The 22119-nt window shown below is 38.5% G+C and overlaps 2 protein-coding genes across 7 annotated transcripts in view; one reads left to right on the top strand and one right to left on the bottom strand.

Moving 5' to 3' along the window:
• Positions 1-22119, bottom strand: part of LOC126485127 (probable phosphorylase b kinase regulatory subunit beta) — a 188420-nt gene that overhangs the window by 81853 nt on the left and 84448 nt on the right. For all 5 annotated transcript variants that reach the window (XM_050108765.1, XM_050108766.1, XM_050108767.1 and 2 more), the window contains 2 exons: positions 13049-13279; positions 12756-12943 (listed from right to left, as the gene is read on the bottom strand). In XM_050108765.1, the coding sequence (XP_049964722.1) occupies positions 12756-12943; positions 13049-13279 (419 nt within the window). The remainder of the gene's footprint in view (positions 1-12755; positions 12944-13048; positions 13280-22119) is intronic.
• Positions 1-22119, top strand: part of LOC126485128 (uncharacterized) — an 81214-nt gene that overhangs the window by 3605 nt on the left and 55490 nt on the right. The gene's annotated exons all lie outside the window — the stretch shown is intronic.

Raw genomic sequence — 22119 nt, 5'->3', positions numbered from 1 at the left:
TCAGGAGACCATACAGAAAATAAGTTTGGGTATATGAGTTTTTCTGAAGCTTAAGTAAATATATAAAAAAAGATCCAGTTTATATTTGATTCACCCTCATATTTACCTCGCATTAGCAGCAATCCACCAAAACTATGAAACTTAGTAGCACCACAGCTGCTTTATTGTGATATAAATCAGAACACCAAACTTAACTCATTCTATATTTTAGTCATTTCTGCCCAAGATTTTTAAAACCCACTTAATTGTAGGATCTCCTGCAAAGCAGAATAAACAACAGGTGAGAATAGCAGTAACTGTGAAGTTACATGCACAGAAGAAGAATTATTTCTTTTATGTGGTTCTCAGTCACTTTTCCCGGACCACCATCACGTAGTTTCATTGTGATTATTATTATTATTATTAATAATCTTACTGATATTATCATTATTGTAAATACATGAATTTGAGCTTCAACTCTGATCTTCTTAAATTGATTTACAAATATTTTTGATCTAGAAACTTTGCTGGGTATATTCCAAAGATGCTCAAATGATACAGCAGTCATAGTTACCACTGGAGTTAACAGTACTTCTTCTACACTCGTCATTGCTACAGTACTTCGCCACACTCCTCATTGCTACACAATGGTGCTGACTGTAGGCCAGAAAATTCAGTTAACTTATTGGAGGGTGACGGAAGCAAGGATATTTTAAGTAAAGGCCAATCTCATATAGTGCACAGAAAAAAACGAATATCTATATCTTTCTGTGCGAGCTCTGATTTCCCTCATTTTATTATGGTGATCATTTCTCCCTATCTAGGCCGGTGTCAACAAAATATTTTCACATTTGGAGGAGAAAGTTGGTGATTGAAATTTCATGAGAAGATTCTACCACAACGAAAGATGCCTTTGTTTTAATGATGTCCACCCCAAATCCTGTATCATTTCAGTGACACTCTCTCTCCTATTTCGTGATAATTCTAAACATGCTGCCCTTCTTTGAACTTTTCTGATGTACTCCCTCAATCCTATATGGTAAGGATCCCACACTGTGCAGCAGCATTCTAAAAGTGAATGGACAAGTGCAGTGTAGGCAGTCTCTTTAGTATATCTGTTACATTTTATGTGTCCTGCCAATAAAACGCAGTCTTTGGTTAGCTTTTCCCACAACATTTGCTATGTGTTCTTTCCAATTTAAGTTGTTTGTAATAGTAATTCTTAGGTATTTAATTGAATTTACAGCCTTTAGGTTTGACTGATTTATCGTTTATCTGAAGTTTAACGGATTCCTTTTGCCACATGGACGACCTCACGGTTTTCATTATTTAGGGTCAACTTAGAAATCTTCTGTTCATAAACATCATGTGGCAACAGCATGGTGGTGGCGTTTCCTTTGTACACTGGTAAGACCATCATGTGCCAAAGATTCATGAAAAAGAGGTTCCGTTACGGCTGATTGCCAGTAAAATTGATGCACCCATGTATGATTTGGCAATACATCTTGCCTCTCTACTGAGATCTTTAGTACGTTAGTGTGCGCATCATGTTCACAGCTCTGCTGACTTTATCAATACACAAGTCACTTCAACTCAGTGAAACTGACTTAATAATGAGCTTCAATATCATCTCACTTTTCACTAAGGTTCCTTGTCACTCATGAGCAATAAGTTCACAGCTGATATAACAGCACTTTTTCATCATGTCTTTTCCTCAACTTACTTTTTATTTAAAAACAAATATTCTGAACATACAGATGGTGTTGCCATGTGCAGTCCTCTCTCCCCTCTGGTGGCAAACTCTTTTATGGACGACTTTGAGGAAAGGGCACTTGATTTGGCAGAACTTGGAGAAACTGAGAATCTTCTCACAATATGTAGATGACACTCTTGTAGTGTGGCCCCATGGTGAATAAGAACTGTCACGCTTCTTGCAACATCTGAATTCAATCCACACGAAGATTCAGTTTACGATGGAAATGGAGAAGGATGGTTGCTTACCATGTTTGGACATCTTGGTTACTGTGAGAGTGGATGGGTCGTTAGGGCATTCTGTCTACCACAAGCCCACACATACAGACCTTTATCTGCTAGCATCAAGATGCTATCACCCTTCATAAACTACTGGTGTCCTTAGAATGTTGGTGCACCAGGCTCATGTAGTTTCTGATGGACACAGCCTCACAGATGAGCTAGAACATCTACAGTTGGTGTTCAAAGATAATGGTTACTCTCCACACCAGATTAGCAGAGCGCTAAGGAGGAAGAAATGTGACCACCCACAACATCAAGAACATAAGCAGCTGTGCAGGTCCATGGCATCCCTTCCATATGTCAGCAACCTTTCATCTAAAGTAGGCAGGATCCTAAAGAAACATCAAGTTAAAACATTTTATTCATAATGATGCATTTGACTTTTGTTTTCAGTGAAGTGAACACGCATTCCGACAGAGGGCGGACACGTAGTTTCACCTTTACACATGTGCCTGCGTGACACAGGTGGAAAAGTATTTTCATAGGGTGCAGATTTTGATAGAGGATGCTCCTCTGACGGCTGCTAATGTGCATACGTTTCTGCACCAATTTTTTGCTATAAATCTGACACCATGAACTAGCAGTCTCCAGTGGCAGACACTCACCTGAAGGTGATTGGACAGCTGCCAGCTGAAATATTGTGGCAAGAAGTCAGCATGATCTAGCTGCTACCCCAAAACCTCGTAGAATATTCACTACTTCGGGAAAACTTCAAGAATCAAACCTAACATTGTGATGTTGGGAGACAGAAAGACAAAAAAAGAAGGACAAAAGTGTTGAAGTTTAAAGAAGTGGATTATAAGGTGCTTGTTCACCTGATTCTTGAGTATTGTTCATCTATCTGGGACTGATAGATAGATAGAGACGATCCAATGAAGAGTGGCACATTTCGTCACAGGAATGTTTAGTCGGCAAGAGAGCATTACGGAGATGCTAAGCAAAGTCCACTGGCACACATTACAAGAGAGGCATTGTGTGTCACGAAGAGAGTTACTATTGAAATTTCGGGATAGCACTTTTCAGGAGGGGTCGGACAACATATTATTCCCCCCCACCATACATCTAGTATATTGACCATGAAGAGAAAATTCAAGTTATTAGAGCCAATACTGAGGCTTACCGACAATCATTCTTCCCACACTGTATTTGTGAGTGGAACAGGATTGGAGGGATCAGCCAGTGGTACCGAAAGTACCCTCCACCACACACTATTAGGTGGATTGTTGAATATGATGTAGATGTAGATGAAAAGCAAAGAAGAATTTCAAGCAAATAATAAATAGCAACATAGCAAGGATTGAAATGCAGTCAGTATAGGAGGAATGACAAGATTCCAAACAATGGTGGTGGAAGTTGCAGAAAAAGTGCACAGAAGAGCTAGCAATAATAAATTGCCTGGTGAAATGATAGAGGAAGCTGGAAAGAAACATAAAGCATTCCGTATGTTGTTTCATGAGAGAACAGAGGAAGAAAGTAAGGAACACACTTGAGAAGTTGAAAATGCCTAAGAGAGTGGTGGCAGGTGAAAAGAAAAAAATTATGGAAGAGTGGACAGAAATCTAGGAAAACAACAGTGAGGGGAGTAAGATGGTCCTCCATGGAATGGGTAAGGATCAAAAGAAAGGCACGGTGGAAAAAGTCAGAATGATTAATAAAGAAGGAAAGGAAGCTGAGAATGTAAGGAAATCAAGGAGGTGTGGAAGAAATATTTTGAAGAGTCACTAAGCCTCAGTGGAAACATCGAAAAGGAAAATGAGGAGCCAGGGAATGTAGAGGATGTCAAGATGGACCTAACTTGGACAATTGTGAGGAAGGGATAAACACCATGGAGGGAGGAAACACACCCGGACTGGATGAAGTAAGTGTGCAGAAAGTGAAAGCAGCTGACATCGTTGGAGTGTAGTAGCTCTGTTGGGACATGAGACCACAACGGAAAAAAGTAGGGCACCTTAAGAATGGAAAAAGGGAATCATAGTTGCAATTTTTAGAAACAGTTTCCTGAAATTATGTCAAAATTATAGGGGGCAGGGTTACTTTGACATGTCACGCTCCCAAGATAGTTGAGAAGATCCTGGAAATGGGTACTGAAGATAGTAGAAAAAGGAATGCGATGAAACAATATAGAGTTAGACCAGGAAGGTTGACAGTGGATCTAATTTTTAGTGTAAGCATGCTCCAACAGAGACGTTACAAATATCATAAGGATTTAGTAATGGTTTTCCTGGACAATGATAAGGCATATGATAGTGTGAAAAGGAGCAAGACCTTGAAAACTCTTCAGGAGAGGGGAACTAGAAGGCTGACTACGACAAGAATGAAGGAGGCGCATCAAGGAAGTCTGAATTGTGTCAAAGCAAGATGAGAGAAACAGAGTAGCAGATGGTGAAGCAGAGTAGTGAGTGCACTATCCCCACTGTTTCTCATCATGCTTATGGATGAGATAATGGAAGGAATGTCAGCACAAATAGGAGATGAGCTATGAAAGCAATGGTGCTTTCAGATGATTGAATGGTGTGGCAAAATGGAGGAGGAGAGGTACAAGAAAGATTAAATGTGTGGAAAGAAGTGGTGGGACAGGATGGATTGAAATTTAAGTCAAAGAAATGTGAAGTGTTGGGAGTGATAAGGAGATTAGTGAAAGGAGAAGGCAAGCAGAGTGCAAGAAGCCTGGTTGGAGTGAGGAAGTACCACCAAAAAGCAAGCACCTGTTATACCAAGCATATTATGCTCCAGTACCCACGTGTGAACCAGAAATGTGGATAATGAAGAAAAGGTACATGAGCAGAATACAGGCTTGTGAACAGAAGTTTCAGTGAAGCAGGACAGGACTTATTAGAATGGATGGAGTAAGGAATCAGATGGTGAGAGAAATAGTGAAAGAGAACCCCATGCAAGATACAACAGAAAAGACAAGATGAAATGACAAAAGAAGGCAAGAGTCCTAGAGGAAGACCAAGAGACAGATGTATAACTGGCCTGAGGAAATGTGTGATGAGAAGAGGGTAGGACTGGGGCAGATAGGAGAGAGGAACATGATGGGAAAAAAAAGAAAAAAAGAAAGAAAGAAAGAAACAGGCAGAGGCTGGAAACTCTAGATGATGATGATGATGATGATGATGTGATTCCTGTCAAACAATAACAATATATAACATTGCTTATGTGCATGTTCCCAACAAGGGCAGAAGAGTGAAAGCACAGCCGCTTTAAAAATTTGTTTTCATTGCCTTTGATAATTTGAATGCAAAAGCAACAATATATTGTTTACCACAGCGTGATGATAAAACATACTAATCAGTTAAGACAATTAAAAATCACAAATGGCTCAAATAGTATGCTCAGAGAAAATCTGTGGAAAGGACAATGAGAAGAGATTTATAAAACATGCCTCATTAATGGGAAGGTCAACACCTTCTTAAACATATTCCTCAAGCACTTTCACTCCAATTTTCCACCAAGACACACAGAAGCAAAACTGATAAGAAGTAGAAAAATTATGGACAACATCTGGCATTAATATACCTTGTGCCAGGAAGAGAGAGAGTTTTATATATAATTCAGAAAACATGCTGTAATGAATCAACTGCAAAATTCTCCTATCCACTATGAAAAAGCAAAAAGCATACACTAAGCAAAGAAAATAATACACAGTTGAGAAAGAAAAAAGCATACATTAAGCACATAAAATAAAATACAGTACCACAAAAATGATAAGGAGCATTTTGAAACAAAGAATAATACTGCAAGTGAGATTCAGCTCCCTGACAACAGCTGTAACAGAAACAATAACTCAATGAAGTTATCTGAAATCAAATTCAATGGAAACTCCTCACAAGCGCAGCAAGCAGATGAACTAATAATGAACAAACACATTTCCACCAGATTTACTCCAGCAGACATAGTGTATATGAGGGCTGTTTGGTAAGTCTGAAAAAAAAAGCAATGAAAAATGTTTGTTTCATAAGCACCTCAACTTACTTCTTGCCATAGTCACCTACGAGGAATATACACTTGGTTTAGTGTTCCTCCAGCTTTTTTATCCCCTAGGCAAAATAGGTTCTTTCAAACTTTGCAAAACACTTATTGGCTGCAATTATCATTTCCTTGTTTGATGAAAATTTCTAGACAGCAAGCCAAAGTTTCAAGTCAGGGAACAGAAAGAAGTCACTTTGGGGTAAGTCTAGTGAATAGGGCAGATGAGGAACCAATTCTAAGCCCAATTCATGCACATTTTCCATTGTTATTGCTGATGTATGGGATGGTGCATTATCTTGGTTAAACAATATTTTTTTGCATGCCATCCTTGGTCTTTCTTCAGTCAACACATGTTTCAAATTATCCTACAATGAAGCATAACAGTGCTCAGTTATGGTTCTGCACTTTTCTAAGTAATCTATGAAGATTATTCATTGCAATACAAAAAAACAATGGCTATCACCTTACCAGCTGACAAAATGGTCTTTGCCTTCTTTGGTGTCCTTTCACCAACATTAGTTCATTGTTTTGACTATCGTTTTGACTGTAGTGTGTAATGATGGACCCAAGTTTCATCAAGTCACAAATTGGCACAAGAAAGTCTTGTGGATTAAACATTGCCAGACATTGTGTTGAAATGTTGCACTGGATGAGCTTTTGGTCAGCTGTGAGCAACTGCAGCATCCACCTCAAATATAGTCAATTCTCTGTGCACGATATGCACTCACTCAGTTGAGATGCTACAGTCTAAGCAATCTTATGACTTTATATCCAACAGTCTTGCATAACCATATCGTAGATTTTCTCAATGGTTCCTCTGTGGTGACCTCAACTGGATGGACAAAGTGGGCTTCACCTTCAGCACTTCTCTGACCACATTTAAATTCATTAATCCAAAAGTAAATGATCTTCAATGGTGGTGCAGAGTCCATGTGAACTTCATCCAATTCTGTATTGATTTGTGTGGCAGTCCAGCCCTTCAAACAAAAATGTTTAATAACATGACAAAACCCAGTTTTTTCTCATTTCAATAGCAGTTGACACAGTGACCAATTTAGACAGCTGTCAATAATGAACTGTATGCTGTACATTGTTGAAATTCTTTATACAATCCTTGAAGTAATCAAGCTTACTAACTATGAAGGTGCAACAAAAACATTTCACTCTTTCATGAAAATTTACCACACACATCAAACCACCTTCATACTACGAACAGACAGTTTCAAAAACTATGAACAAGCCTACAAAATTATCTTTGTAGTCAATATATGCTTATAGGTACACTGAATGGTCACAGGTTTGTTTATTCCATGGGAGAGCATCATAGAGATACTGAAGAAACTGAACTGGCAGGCTCTTGAAGACAGATGTAAACTATAATGAGAAAGTCTGTTAACAAAGTTCCAAGAACTGGCATTTAATAACAATTCCTATGTATCATTCACATAGGGATCATGAGGATAAGATTACAATAATTACTGCACACACAGAGGCATTCAAACCATTATTCTTCCTATGGTCCATGTGTGAATGGAATTGGAAGAAAACCTAATATTTGGTACAGTGGGGCATACCCTCTGCCATTCACATTATGGTGATTTACAGAGAACAGATGTAGAGGAACCAAAACATTATGATCCATTGCTCAATAGCATGTTGGTCCACCTTTAGAATGGCATACACCTGTGATTTGCATGGTATGGATTTGACAGGTCCTTGGTATGTTTCCTGAAGTATGTGGCACCAGATGTCTATGCACATGTAATACAGTTCCCATATATTAAGGGCTAGTGGTCTGCAGACATGGAAATGGACCTGGCACCTGCCACCATCACAGATGTATTCCATCAGGTTTACATCAGGAAAATTTGGTGGCCAAAACATCATCATGAATTCACCATCATGCTCCTCAAACCACTGTGACATGTTTCTCATCATGTGACACAGACAGTTATCCTGCTAGATGATGGCATCACTGTCGAGAAAGACATAAGACACAAAGGGATGCAAGTGATCCACAGTAATGTTCATGTACTCCCAAGCTGTCACATACCTTCAATTATGATGGCCCCTAGGAAGCCCAGATGAATGTCATCCATGGCACACTGTAGGATGGCACAGATAAAGGTAGCCCACGTAAGCATAAAGGAAATGCAGCAAAATTACAGAAATGAAGCACTAAAATGGATTTAACATTTATTTACAGTGGAAACTACATTGAAAAAAAAAAAAACATTCATAGAAGATGTTGAAAATGACCCCCTGCAACAATACACAGCTGTGCACATTTAAGCATATTCAGATACACCCGGCATAAAGTTTGAATGTCAATGATGGCCACTTCATGGCTGTGTTGTCTTTCAGTTCCTGTATTGTGTCTGGATTTGTTTCATAGACCTTGCTCTTCAAGTGTCTCCACAGGAAAAAATCACATGATGTTGTTAGATCCGGTGAACATGATGACCATAAATGTTTGCTGACAGTTTTTTCCTCAGTGAAGACATCATGGACTCATCCAGGGATAACTTAGATGTGTAGCATGCAACTATGTTGACGGTAGTGTCAAAAAATATCTGTTCAGTGATGCACGTTCCTGTTACACAATACCAAATGCCAATTTTCTCATCATTGAGAGGTTGTTGACACAATATTCGGTTTCTCTGTTGCCCAGTACCTCATGTTCTATGAATTCACATGACTAGAAAGATGAAACCATGCTTTATCATTCATGATGTGACAGAAAGGATCTAACAAACCATTGTTGATGTCATTCAAAAGCTACATGCAGTAATTTTCACGTTTCTGACTGTCATCCTTCCATAACTCCTGCTCTACTATTACACAATATAACTTAAAATTAAGACTTTTCAATATCTGCTGGCAACTCATCCTACTCACATGGCTTGTGGGGCCAATTTGTGTGTAGACCTCTTTGGGCTCTCAATAATTCTTCAGTAAATGTCTGCAACAACTTCTGGTGTGCAAAATGAAGCAATTCTTCATCGTTTTAAATTTTGCACAGATCTGTAAGTGACCTAATTTTTAAACAGACTCCGTATTTCTCTCTTCGCTGGTAGTCCCCTATCCAGATACTTGTTGACCGCCAACATTTCATGAGTTTCCTTAATCGAACCTGTTTCACATATGCTTCCACTATTTCAATTCTTTCTTCTATTGAGAAAGTCATCTTGCAGATTGCAAAGAGAAACATCTATCTTCACTGATAAAATAAACAGAAATGCTGACAGAAGAATGCTAACAATAAATTATTGCATTCTTTCTTGTTGTAGCTGTGTACTATGTTTCAGAAGTCAAAATATTGCACTTGCATTCAAAGGGGAGGTGGGCTACTTCTAACCAAGCCACCCTTTACCCCCCCTCCCGCAATCTGTGTCCATGATACGATGCAGGTTTTGAGCAGATGTTCACCTGAATGAGTGCATATTTGGACATGTCCATTGAGATGGTGTAACAAAAAAGATATTCATCCAATGATGCAATACATTTCCATTGATCCACAATCTTGATGATCCGATGTTCACTGCAATTGTAACTAACCAGGTCACTGGGTCAACAAGGGAATGCATAGATGATGTCCACTGCAGAGTCCCATGTTCAGCAAGGTGCACTGAATAGTGTGCTCTGAAACACTTGTGCTTGAACCAGCATTGTATTCTGCAATCATCTCTGACACAGTTTGCCACCTACCTTACTTTACAGAGCAGGCAAGTCTCTGTCCTCAACACCTTGTCAGCTCCTCATAGTTTCGTTTTTCTTCAATCACTTTCCATAGATGGTCATAACACTAGCATATAAACTAGCTTCTCCATTTCTGACATGCACATTCCCAGGCACCATGGCACATCAATCCACCCCTTGTCAGAGTCACTGATGTCAGTGGATTTCCCCATTAGTGACCTATATTGTTGCTAGAATGATTCCCCATTTGTCTATACTCTGCTTATATACTTTCCTTATCATGTCATGATCCTTGAAGTGCCACCAGGCAGCACTGAATTTCATGGTGGATGGTGGTCATAATGTTTTGGCTCACCAGTGTATTTCCTGAAAGATTTAAATGTTTAGCAATAATAACCATATATAAAAATGGAGACAAGGAAATAATCTCTACTTAGACATGCATTTTCATGTCTTTTGGGTTCTTCATTTTATTCCTTTCTTTCTTTTCTTTGAGAAAATTTGCTCTGACAACCCTTTCTCAACTACTGGAAAAAAGGTGTACAGTACTCTTCAAGTTTGATTTTCAAACCTGAAAAACAAATGAAAAATTTAAGTGATGCAAATGAGATTTGATACAAGCTGAAAAGCTTCCATGTTGCACATTCTTTTTATTCCAGACTGGAACTACTCACAATAGTTTGGAGTGTTTCCCTGAAAATTAATTCTGATACAAAATTGCTTAGGAAGAAAAACTTTCTTTCAATGAGTTCATCAGTATGTGACTTACTGTACACTGAGGTAAATTGTAAGAAAGAGAAAAGTCCTCTTTAGCTATAGGCAATGAGTAACACCATGAGCATGAAGTTAGGACTCCCATGGTCCTGAATAAATGAATTAATTAATAAAATAAGATAAAACAAACAGAATATTGGCCTACACTTCTGACATGAACCTACTGGCTTCCACTCAGTTTGGCTCCCATAATGGATTCTCTACAGAGTTCGTTTGTATTCCTGTTTACTATTCAATTCTTTCTCTGTACAGTGAATAACTGCATTCAATTTCTTTGTTTGTCTACTAAGATAATGGGCCACGTGTTGCAGTCACTTCATTACTGAGATTACATAAGGTTCTTCCCAAATTATAAATTCATCAGTGACCTCTGCAAACAGAGAGGGTAATATAAAGCCTAAGCTAAAAATTTATTTATATTAAAAGAACTGAATATCACTTTACATGCAACAATTACTGAAGGCCATGGGCAGATCTGTGATAAGAATAGCAGCTTAATGTAAGACCCACAAATTAAAAATACAGGGGACAGAATTTTTTGACCTCAGAATCTCTTTGATATCCTCTGCAGCTTCTCAGGGTTTCAAGAGACTAGTTTCTACAAAAGAGATTATAATAGTTTCATAGCAAATATTTGTAGGCCTTATTTCTTTGAACATCTGCTCATTGAAGGCAGGAATATACACACTTCAAACACAGTTTTGCATCACCTCAGTTCCAACAGTTCTGGAACCTGTACAGAAAATTGGAATAGAGATCAACATAAACATCATTTCCGCCATTTTTATTGTTCATGAAAACCACACATTGCATTTTGTACCATCATACAGCAAGACCTTCAGAGGTGGTAGTCCAGATTGCTGTACACACCGGAACCTCTGATACCCAGTAGCACATCCTCTTGCATTGATGCATGTCTATATTCATTGTGGCATACTATCCACAAGTTCATCAAGGCACTGTCGGTCCAGACTGTCCCACTCCTCAACAGAAATTCAGTGTAGATCCCTCAGAGTGGTTGGTGGGTCACATTGTCCAGAAACAGCCCTTTTCAATCTGTCCCAGGCATGATCAATAGGGTTTATGTCTGGAGGACATGCTGGCCACTCTAGCCGAGCAATATCGTTATCCTGAAGGAAGTCATTCACAAGATGTGTACAATGGAAACGTGAATTGTCGTCCACGAAGATGAATGCCTCGCCAATATGCTGCCGATATGGTTGCACTGTTGGTTGGAGGATGGCATTCAGGTGTACATCGGCTCCACACAATACCACCCCAAAACAGCAGGGAACTTACACCTTGCTGCACTCACTGGACAGTGTGTCTAAGGCGTTCAGCCTGACCGGGTTGCCTCCAAACACGTCTCCGATGATTGTCTGGTTGAAGGCATATGTGACACTCCTCGGTAATGAGAACATGATGCCAATCATGAGCGGTCCATTCGGCATGTTGTTGGGCCCAAATGTACCGCGATGCATGGTGTCGTGGTTGCAAAGACGGACTTCGCCATGGAGGTTGGGAGTGAAGTTGCACATCATGCACCCTACTGCACACAGTTTGAGTCGTAACACGACGTCCTGTGGCTGCACGAAAAGCATTATTCAACAGGGAGGAATTGCTGTCAGGATTCCTCTGAGCCATAATCTGTATGAAGCAGTCATCCACTGTAGTAGTAGCCCTTGGGCAGCCTCAGCCAGGCATGTCATCAACAGTTCCTGTCACTCTGTATCTCCTCCATGTCTGAACAACATCACTTTGGTTCATTCTGAGATTCCTGGACACTTCCCTTGTTGAGAGCCCTTCCTGGCATAAAGTAACAATGTGGATATGATCAAATTGCAGTATTGACCATCTAGGCATGGTTGAACTACAGAAAACATGAGCCGTGTACCTCCTTTCTGGTGGAATGACTGGAAATGATTGGCTGTTGAACCCCCTCCATCTAATAGGTGCTGCTCATGAATGGTTGTTTACATCTTTGGTCAGATTTAGTGACATCTCTAAACAGTCAAAGGGACTGTGTCTGTGATACAATATCCACAGTCATGTCTATCTTCAGGAGTTCTGGGAACCAGGGTGATCGAAAACTTTTATGGATGTGTGTATCTGATTCATGTATTTTCCAAACATTTCACAAACATAAACGGTTATAGGATGAATTTACCTTGCAATTCCATACCTAAATTCTGTTATCACAAATGAATATGAAGCATTAAATGTTCTAAAAGATATACAGAGTTAAGTAACATCTTAGTATACTGGAGTATTATGGTTATTATATTTTTTTATCTTACCTCATGTGCTCTTCCCTAATAAGAAGGCAAACTGTTGGCCGACCTGACAGTCTCCAATACCTCCCCACAAACTGTAGCTCTGTTTTTATATCATCAATCAGTAGTGCCATATCGCGGTATAGATAGAACTCCGAGACCTCAAATATTAAAGGGTAGCATAAAACTGTCAGTCCGCAAACTCTGTACACCTTCAGAAAAGAGAACCATGCATTAATTACAAAATGAATTTCAACAATAAATTAAAGATGCCTAGTATGGCAAAGGATGACTTTCATATAGCAAAATTCAATTACTTTACTGGTTCCAAGTGCCCCAATAGGTCTCAGTGGCCGACCTTTTAACTTTAACTTGTTGTTTACACCAAGGTGTTCATACACTTTCACCAGCTCATGAGAAGAGCATATTTGAACAGGGTCCACCTCATGTGGGGTCTGAGTCTGTATGCCATATGTTGCCATCATAGCTTGCAGGCGCATTGATTCTGCAATTAATACAATTTGCACCACCAAATCTGTAGCTGTTCCCTGCATGAGAAATTTTTCCATCATATACCATGTCAAAGTTATTGAAACATAAGGTTTAGCTCTAAGGTTTCAAAAAAATGTTTTCCTTATCTTTCACACCAATTAATGAAATGAAACATTATCAAGACTGTCTGTCAACATGATCCAATTAGGGTGATAAACAATGATATCACTTATACTTCATGGTGTCATGCAAATGATTCCTGGTTTGGCACTAACATTTTTTGATTCTTGAATACATACTGCCAAATGAAAAAGAAAAATGAGGAATTTGTGGACATATGATATGTCGATATGATTATCTGTAAATACTCTAAACTGACATACAAATTGTTTCTAAACTACTTGCACTATGGATCACTTGTTTAAATTTACTAATTTTTTATTTTGTTGAGTCAGACAAATGCACAGAGCTACTCCTTTTCTAATTCAAGCTTTATGCCAGTAAAATTACAAATTTAAGTAAGAAGGAAGGGTATTGTCATCATGAACACAATGGATTCCACAGAGTAGCATATACAACTATTTGAAGCAATGAACTGTAAAGTTAAGTGTACATTTCTTATCTGGCATGTTGCATTTATCTTTCTTTGGCAGTTGTAATAACTGAAAAATTAATTTACCTTACAGAGAAGTTATCTGTAGCTAGCAGGACATTAAACGATAACAACAATTCTAAGACTTAATTTGTATAACTACTGCTATTACAATAGTGAAATAGTAAGGACAAAACAAAAATTAATCACATATAAATAGCAATAACTCATCTTGATGAGAAGCTGGATGGGGTGAGAGGGGGGGGGGGGGGGGGGTGTGAGAGGGATGAACAAAGAATGCAGAATGCTGCAGGCCCAATTTTTTTAATTATATTACATGGCTAATTTTCTCTGGTCATTCACCATGAACATACTTTATATGGCATGAGGCTACACTTTCAAAAGGATATAAATGCTGATATAACACATCACTAATGCATGATTTCTGTCAGAATTTATCAGTTTGTGGACAGATTCAAATGGGCTGTGAAGGTTAGGGCTTACAATTTTTGGCATTCTGCCAAGGAGATTTTCCAGGTGTCGCACGTACTCAGACCCACTGTTTGAAATGTTATTGTGAAGTTAGCAAACCACTAAATTCAAATGATCATATTTTTTTGTCTTTTAAGCAGGACTCTGTGAAAATAAGACTGAAAGTGGCTATCAGTATTAATGATGCTCAAAAATTGACAGGAACAACGTGGGGAGTACAACCAGAAACAGAGAAGCCTTCAGCACTTTCTTTGTACTGCTCTGCAGTTGAATATGCATTCCCTGTATCATAATGATCCCATGATACCAAAGAAGCGGATATAGCTATTAATGATACATGCCACGTCATTGAAAGCTGTCTACAACCCATGTCTCTGGCGAAAGTACATTGTCTCATTGAAACTGCTCCTTCTGACGTTCAATGAGAAGTAATGGCCAGAAAAGAAAATACCAAAGCAATAACATCTTAAGTTCATCGTCATTTTCATTACCATCAAGCACAGTTGCAACGAAGTTGAGAAAGAGTGCAGCTAAGGCAACCACATCATAATCTCTGCAAACGACACTAAAAATGTAATGTGTCAATGAAAAACATTAATATGTAGAAATATAATACAATTAGATAGATAACAAATCTATCCACCAAGTGGTGGCAGGAGAAATTATGTAAAAGTTATGGAACTGTGCAAGCTTTCGGAGCACTGGCCCTCCTTTCTGCAATGCGGTTCAAACCCATATCTGGCTATCTGATTCAGGTTTTCCATGATTTCCCTAAATCACTTCAGGCAAATGCTGGGATGGTTCCTTTGAAACAACACGGTCAATTTCTTTCCCAAATCTGAGCTTGTGCTCCATTTCTCATGATCTCATTGTTGACGGGATGTGAAAAACTCATCTCCTCCTCCTTTATGCAATGAATCAATACTTTCGAAATCAATGAATCAACACTTCTGAATTCAACATTTTATTATACACGATTAACTGACACAATGATCAAATAGTGAATCAGCACAGAACGGTCAAAATAATATGTGAAAGAATAAACAATATATGCTAATGTACGTATGCTGTCCAAACAACAGTCAAACTTTGCATGTTATTCTGACGTCAGTGCTTCCCATAATGTTACAAAGCAAGAAAACTGTTGACAACTGAAAGTTACCACAAGTGTTTTGCACTGTTATTTCATCTACTTGTTAGTGAGGCTCTCACTAGTAGGTGATACTTATGTTGCACTTATGTTGCTGTATTCTAGCAACACATACACAAATTTAGCTTGGCTTTACTACAGTGGATAGAACTGGCAATGCCAGAAACAAAACAGTATGTTAAATGCTGTCATGACATTAGAGTTAAATGTTGATTGATGCTGCATCAAATCATATTAGAGAGATATGGAAACAGGGATTTGAGAGTGAAAATTTAGGCTCTCTGTTGATTCACCTTTATTGTAAGCATTGGAATGTGACAATCATCTTGTGGTTATAACACCCTTAGGCTCAAGTAGCTGAGCCTTCTTATGAATGGAAGGTGGAAGGGGGGGGGGGGGGGGAAGGAGAGGAAAGGGGCTATTGATTATTGATGTCAGCTGTATTGGCACTTGATGTGGAATCAGCAGTGAAGAGTGAAAAATTGTGCCAGCCCGGGATTCGAATCTGAGATCTCCTGCTTATTAAGCAGTTGCATTAACCACTGAGCCACCCGAGCACACTGTTTATTGCAACTGCAGGCACTATCTTGGTACATCTCCCAGCCAACCCACATTCCCACCCAGCACCACCTAGCCACAATCCCTGTCCATGTCCTCCATGTTTGGAAGAACAGACACCACACATTCATATAGTTGAACCTTCTAGTAGCTAGTAAGCTGAAAGAGCCCCATATGGAGCTCATGGTGTTAACCAGCATTTCTAGGTGCAACCTTAAGATCTACCTGTTTGATAAACATAATCTGACATCAACAGTTCTAGGTCATTATTTAAATCCAGCTAGAAAATATTTGAAATGTTTCTTTATAATTTATGTTCTATTATTGAAAAGCATGTGCTAATATAAGAGGGTGTGCTGGAAAGTGATGCCTCCGAATTTTATATGTGAAAATTCTTAAGAGTTTTTTTAAACAAAACAAGTTTTACTAAGATTCTGCATCTTTATTCTTCATGTTTACATATTTGCAGCCCTCTGCCACTGTTGTTGTTGTTGTTGTGGTCTTCAGTCCTGAGACTGGTTTGATGCAGTTCTCCATGCTACTCTATCCTGTGCAAGCTTCTTCATCTCCCAGTTGGCTCTGAGCACTATGGAACTTCTTCATCTCCCAGTACCTACTGCAGCCTACATCCTTCTGAATCTGCTTAGTGTATTCATCTCTTGGTCTCCCTCTACGATTTTTAACCTCCAAACTGCCCTCCAGTACTAAATTGGTGATGCCTCAATGCCTCAGATCATGTCCTATCAACCGATCCCTTCTTCTAGTCAAGTTGTGCCACAAATTCCTCTTCTCCCCAATTCTATTCCATACCTCCTCATTAGTTAGGTGATCTACCCATCTACTCTTCAGCATTCTTCTGTAGCATCACATTTTGAAAGCTTCTATTATCTTTTTGTCTAAACTATTTATCGTCCATGTTTCGCTTCCATACATGGCTACACTCCTTACAAATACTTTCAGAAACGACTTCCTGACACTTAAATCAATACTCGATGTTAACAAATTTCTCTTCTTAAGAAACGCTTTCCTTGCCATTGCCAGTCTACATTTTATGTCCTCTCCACTTCGACCATCATAAGTTATTTTGCTCCCCAAATAACAAAATTCCTTTACTGCTTTAAGTGTCTCATTTCCTAATCTAATTCCCTCAGCATCACCCGACTTAATTCGACTACATTCCATTATCCTCGTTTTGTTTCTCTTGCTGTTTATCTTATATCCTCCTTTCAAATTCTGTTCAACTGCTCTTCCAAGTCCTTTGCTGTCTCTGATAGAATTACAATGTCATCGGCAAACCTCAAAGTTTTTATTTCTTCTCCATGGATTTTAATACCTACTCCGAATTTTTCTCTTGTTTCCTTTACTGCTTGCTCAATATACAGATTGAATAGCATTGGGGAGAGGCTACAACCCTGTCTCACTCCCTTCCCAACCACTGCTTCCCTTTCATGCCCCTCGACTCTCATAACTGCCATCTGCTTTGTGTACAAATTGTAAATAGCCTTTCGCTCCCTCTATTTTACCCCTGCTACCTTCAGAATTTGAAAGAGAGTATTCCAGTCAACATCATCAAAAGCTTTCTCTAAGTCTACAAATGCTAGATACGTAGGTTTGCCTTTCCTGAATCCTTCTTCTAAGACAAGTCGTAAGGTCAGTATTGCCTCACATGTTCCAACATTTCTATGGAATCCAAACTGATGTTCCCCGAGGTCAGCTCCTACCAGTTTTTCCATTCGTCTGTAAAGAATTCGCATTAGTATTTTGCAGCTGTGACTTAACTGATAGTTCGGTAATTTTCACATCTATCAACACCTGCTTTCTTTGTGATTGGAAATATTATATTCTTCTTGAAGTCTGAGGGAATTTCGCCTGTCTCATACATCTTGCTCACCAGATGGTAGAGTTTTGTCAGGACTGGCTCTCCCAAGGCTGTCAGTAGTTCTAATGGAATGTTGTCTACTCCCGGGGCCTTGTTTCGACTCAGGTCTTTCAGTGCTCTGTCAAACTCTTCATGCAGTATCATATCTCCCATTTCATCTTCATCTACATCCTCTTCCATTTCCATAATATTGTCCTCAAGAACATCGCCCCTGTATAGACCCTCTATATACTCCTTCCGCCTTTCTGCTTTCCCTTCTTTGCTTAGAACTGGGTTTCCATCTGAGTTCTTGATATTCATGCAAGTGGTTCTCTTTTCTCCAAAGGTCTCTTTAATTTTCCTGTAGGCGGTATCTATCTTACCCCTCATGAGATAAGCCTCTACATCCTTACATTTGTCCTCTAGCCATCCCTGCTTAGCCATTTTGCACTTCCTGTCGATCTCATTTTTGAGACGTTTGTATTCCTTTTTGCCTGCTTCACTTACTGCATTTTTGTATTTTCTACTTTCATCAATTAAATTCAGTATCTCTTCTGCTACCCAAGGATTTCTACTAGCCCTCACCTTTTTACCAACTTGATTCTCTGCTGCCTTCACTATTTCATTCCTCAAAGCTACCCATTCTTCTTCTACTGTATTTCTTTCCCCCATTCCTGTCAATTGTTCCCTTATGCTCTCCCTGAAACTCTGTACAACCTCTGGTTCTTTCAGTTTATCCAGGTCCCATCTCCTTAAATTCCCACCTTTTTGCAGTTTCTTCAGTTTTAATCTATAGTTCATAACCAATAGATTGTGGTCAGAGTCCACATCTGCCCCTGGAAATGTCTTACAATTTAAAACCTGGTTCCTAAATCTCTGTCTTACCATTATATAATCTATCTGAAACCTTCTAGTATCTCCAGGGTTCTTCCATGTATACAACCTTCTTTCATGATTCTTGAACCAAGTGTTAGCTATGATAAAGTTATGCTCTGTGCAAAATTCTACCAGACGGCTTCCTCTTTCATTTCTTAGCCCCAATCCATATTCACCTACTACGTTTCCCTCTCTTCCTTTGCCTACTGTCGATTTCCATTCACCCATGACTATTAAATTTTCGTCTCCCTTCACTACCTGAACAATTTCTTTTATCTCATCATACATTTCATCAATTTCTTCATCATCTGCAGAGCTAGTTGGCATAGAAACTTGTACTACTGTGGTAGGCATGGGCTTTGTGTCTATCTTGGCCACAATAATGCGTTCACTATGCTGTTTGTAGTAGCTTACCCGCACTCATATTTTTTTTTTATTCATTATTGAACCTACTCCTGCATTACCCCTATTTGATTTTGTATTTATAGCCCTGTATTCACCTGACCAAAAGTCTTGTTCCTCCTGCCACCGAACTTCACTAATTCCCACTATATCTAACTTTAACTTATCCATTTCCCTTTTTAAATTTTCTATCCTACCTGCCCGATTAAGGGATCTGACATTCCACGCTCCGATCGTAGAACGCCAGTTTTCTTTCTCCTCTGCCACTAGAGGACTCCAAATTGTAGCATTACAAGGCAGTGTGTAGCATTACTACGTGGGTGTGTGAGAAACACCATGCTGTAATCAAGTTTCGAATCCAAAGTGTTATTCCACATAATCATCCTCCTTACAGTCTGCTTTGGTCAAATCCAATTTTCACCTGTTTCCAAAACTTAAAGAACACCTTTGAGAACTTCACTTTGATAGTGATGAAGCAGTGCAAGCAGAGGTGAGGTTGTGGCTCCATCAACAATGTCAAACACTCTTCACCAATGATATCAACAAACTACTCTCTTGTTGGAAGAAATGTGTTCATCGCTACGGTGACTATGTTGAGAAATAAGTGTGTGGACATGAAGAATAAAGATGTTGAATGCTAATAATGTTTGTTTCATTTACAAAAGCTTTGAGAGTTTTCACATAAAAAATTTGGAGGCATTACCTTTCAGCACAGCCTCGTATATTAAGATATCTCCAACTCAGAGCCTTTAACTAAATGCTTCCCCTGCTATATCTGCAGCTGAATTCCACTGAAGATGCTACTGAATTTACCTTAAAGTCAAACAACAAGTACAGTTATAAACAAAAACACATACACAGTAATAAGACAAATACTACATAACATTAAAGGCCAAACAGTATATACAATTGTGCATATATAATACAAATATGGTGCCAAAATACACAAATAAGCATATCATTTGCATGAAACCAGCTTATATACACAGTGTTTATGTCAACAGTTGAGAAACGAAAACTGCTTATGAAGTTCAATTATTTGTTCAACACATAAACTAAATAGAAGTAATGATCCAACAAAACTGTCTTAATTTAGAAGTGAAAAGGAATTTTTGATTTCTTAGGGCTTTGTGCTCAATGGCAAGCAAAATGAAAATTTTGGTGCCAGCATGCTTTGCATATTTCTGCATCAAGAATATTTTTTTAATAACACTGGATGTCTTTAATGCACCTGGTGTAATCACTGGGTCTTTTTGATCTGTTTTCACAGAGATTTGGCTTTTTATAACATAATGTGTTAGAGAAAATATGCACTGGGAAGCAGTCATAGGTATTCTCAACTGCCTGAACAGTTTATGGCAAGCGGTTCTTGGACCTGCTCTACATATTATTTTATTCACTCTTTACTGAACAATGAAGCCCTTTAGCATATAAGTAGTTTCCACAGAGACTGATTCCAAGCAATATTACAGAGTGAAAATAAGTAAAGTTGCCAGTATTTGTTACAAATTCAACCCAATGTGAGAATGCATTTTCAGTGACAAATCAGATGAGTCGTTCTCCAAAAATGTTAGTTATTATATGTCATTGAAATTACCTTTGGGAGTTTATGATCTGCGTGCAACTGTTTTAAATCGGTCTTGTAAATGATAGTGTCATTAGTGAATATGGTGAATTAGGAACACCAAACTGAGTAACTTCTCAGACTTATACAGCCATTAATGGCATTTTGTTTACCTCTGGTAGCACTTCAGAAAAAGGTACAGAGTGTACAGAATTAAAAATTACATCTTATTTGACAGTGGAATATTCAGGGTGGAATGTAACAATATTATGAAAAGGATAGTTGCTACTCACCATATAGCGAAGATGCTGAATCGCAGATAGGCACAAAAATAAGACTGTCAGAAAGTGAGCTTTTGGCTAACAAAGCCTTTGTCAGAAACACACATACACTGGCCGTAGCAGAGAGAGAGAGAGAGAGAGAGAGAGAGAGAGGTGTGTGTGTGTGTGTGTGTGTGTGTGTGTGTGTGTGTGTGTGTGTGTGTGTGTGTGTGTGTTTGTGTTTTGTCTATTTCCAATGAAGGCCTTGTTGGCCAAAAGCTCACTTTTTTGAAGCAACTATCCTTTTGGTAAGTCTTCTTTTCGGCTGTGGGTATTTTATCAATGCTCAAGTAGTGTTCAGGTATCAAATGGTCAAGTGGAAAATTATTTTATTAAAGATCTAAACTAAGTGTGTATTCCACAAGGAATTAGAAGATACAACTGCAAAAGATTAAGCAACGTATATAAGCAATAGCAGGTGAGAAGGCATCATTTAGTAAAACAGTGGCAATTTATCTATTTTTTGCAAATCCCTCTTCACTTACATTACTTTTTGTTGTTTTATATCCTTTGCTTATAGAGAAGTAATCTGGTGTTTGGATTTTCATACTTTATCAAGTTTTTTGCTAGTTGAAGTGCTTTCCAATATACAACAAAAAGACAGATATTTAATATGAACATTAACCAAGGCAGCAGCAGTACTACCTCTTCAAACAGGCAGCTATTTCTCATTTAATTGCTCAGCATTGTCAGACACATCACATCATGCACAGGACAGGTGTTTCAGCATAATGGTAAATATGTACAGGCTATGAATTATTCAGACTGGAGACTAACATTCAATTATTTTATTTGTTTTATATAAAACTGAAAACTGGGGCTGAAACTAACTAGCAGTCAGCAAAATTTATGTCAGGAGTTATTTACAAAATTACTTTGGAGATTTATTCTCATAACCAGACCAGTTTAGGATTTAAGACTTTGTATGTACATATGGAAATATGAATATTTTTCTAAAGTTTTCAGAAGATCAGTTCAGCAGCTCTCTTAAGACACTGATAAAAACAATGGGAAAAGGAAAGGAAATAAATAGAAATAATGAAAGAAGACAAACATTTGTAAAGGGGAAAAAGGCTATTCAGAT

This window comes from Schistocerca serialis, chromosome 6 (genome assembly GCF_023864345.2).
Source record: "Schistocerca serialis cubense isolate TAMUIC-IGC-003099 chromosome 6, iqSchSeri2.2, whole genome shotgun sequence".
Classification (NCBI taxonomy): Eukaryota; Metazoa; Arthropoda; class Insecta; order Orthoptera; family Acrididae; genus Schistocerca; species Schistocerca serialis.
Note: the sequence above shows the minus strand (reverse complement) of the source record. Positions and strands in the feature narration are given on the sequence as shown.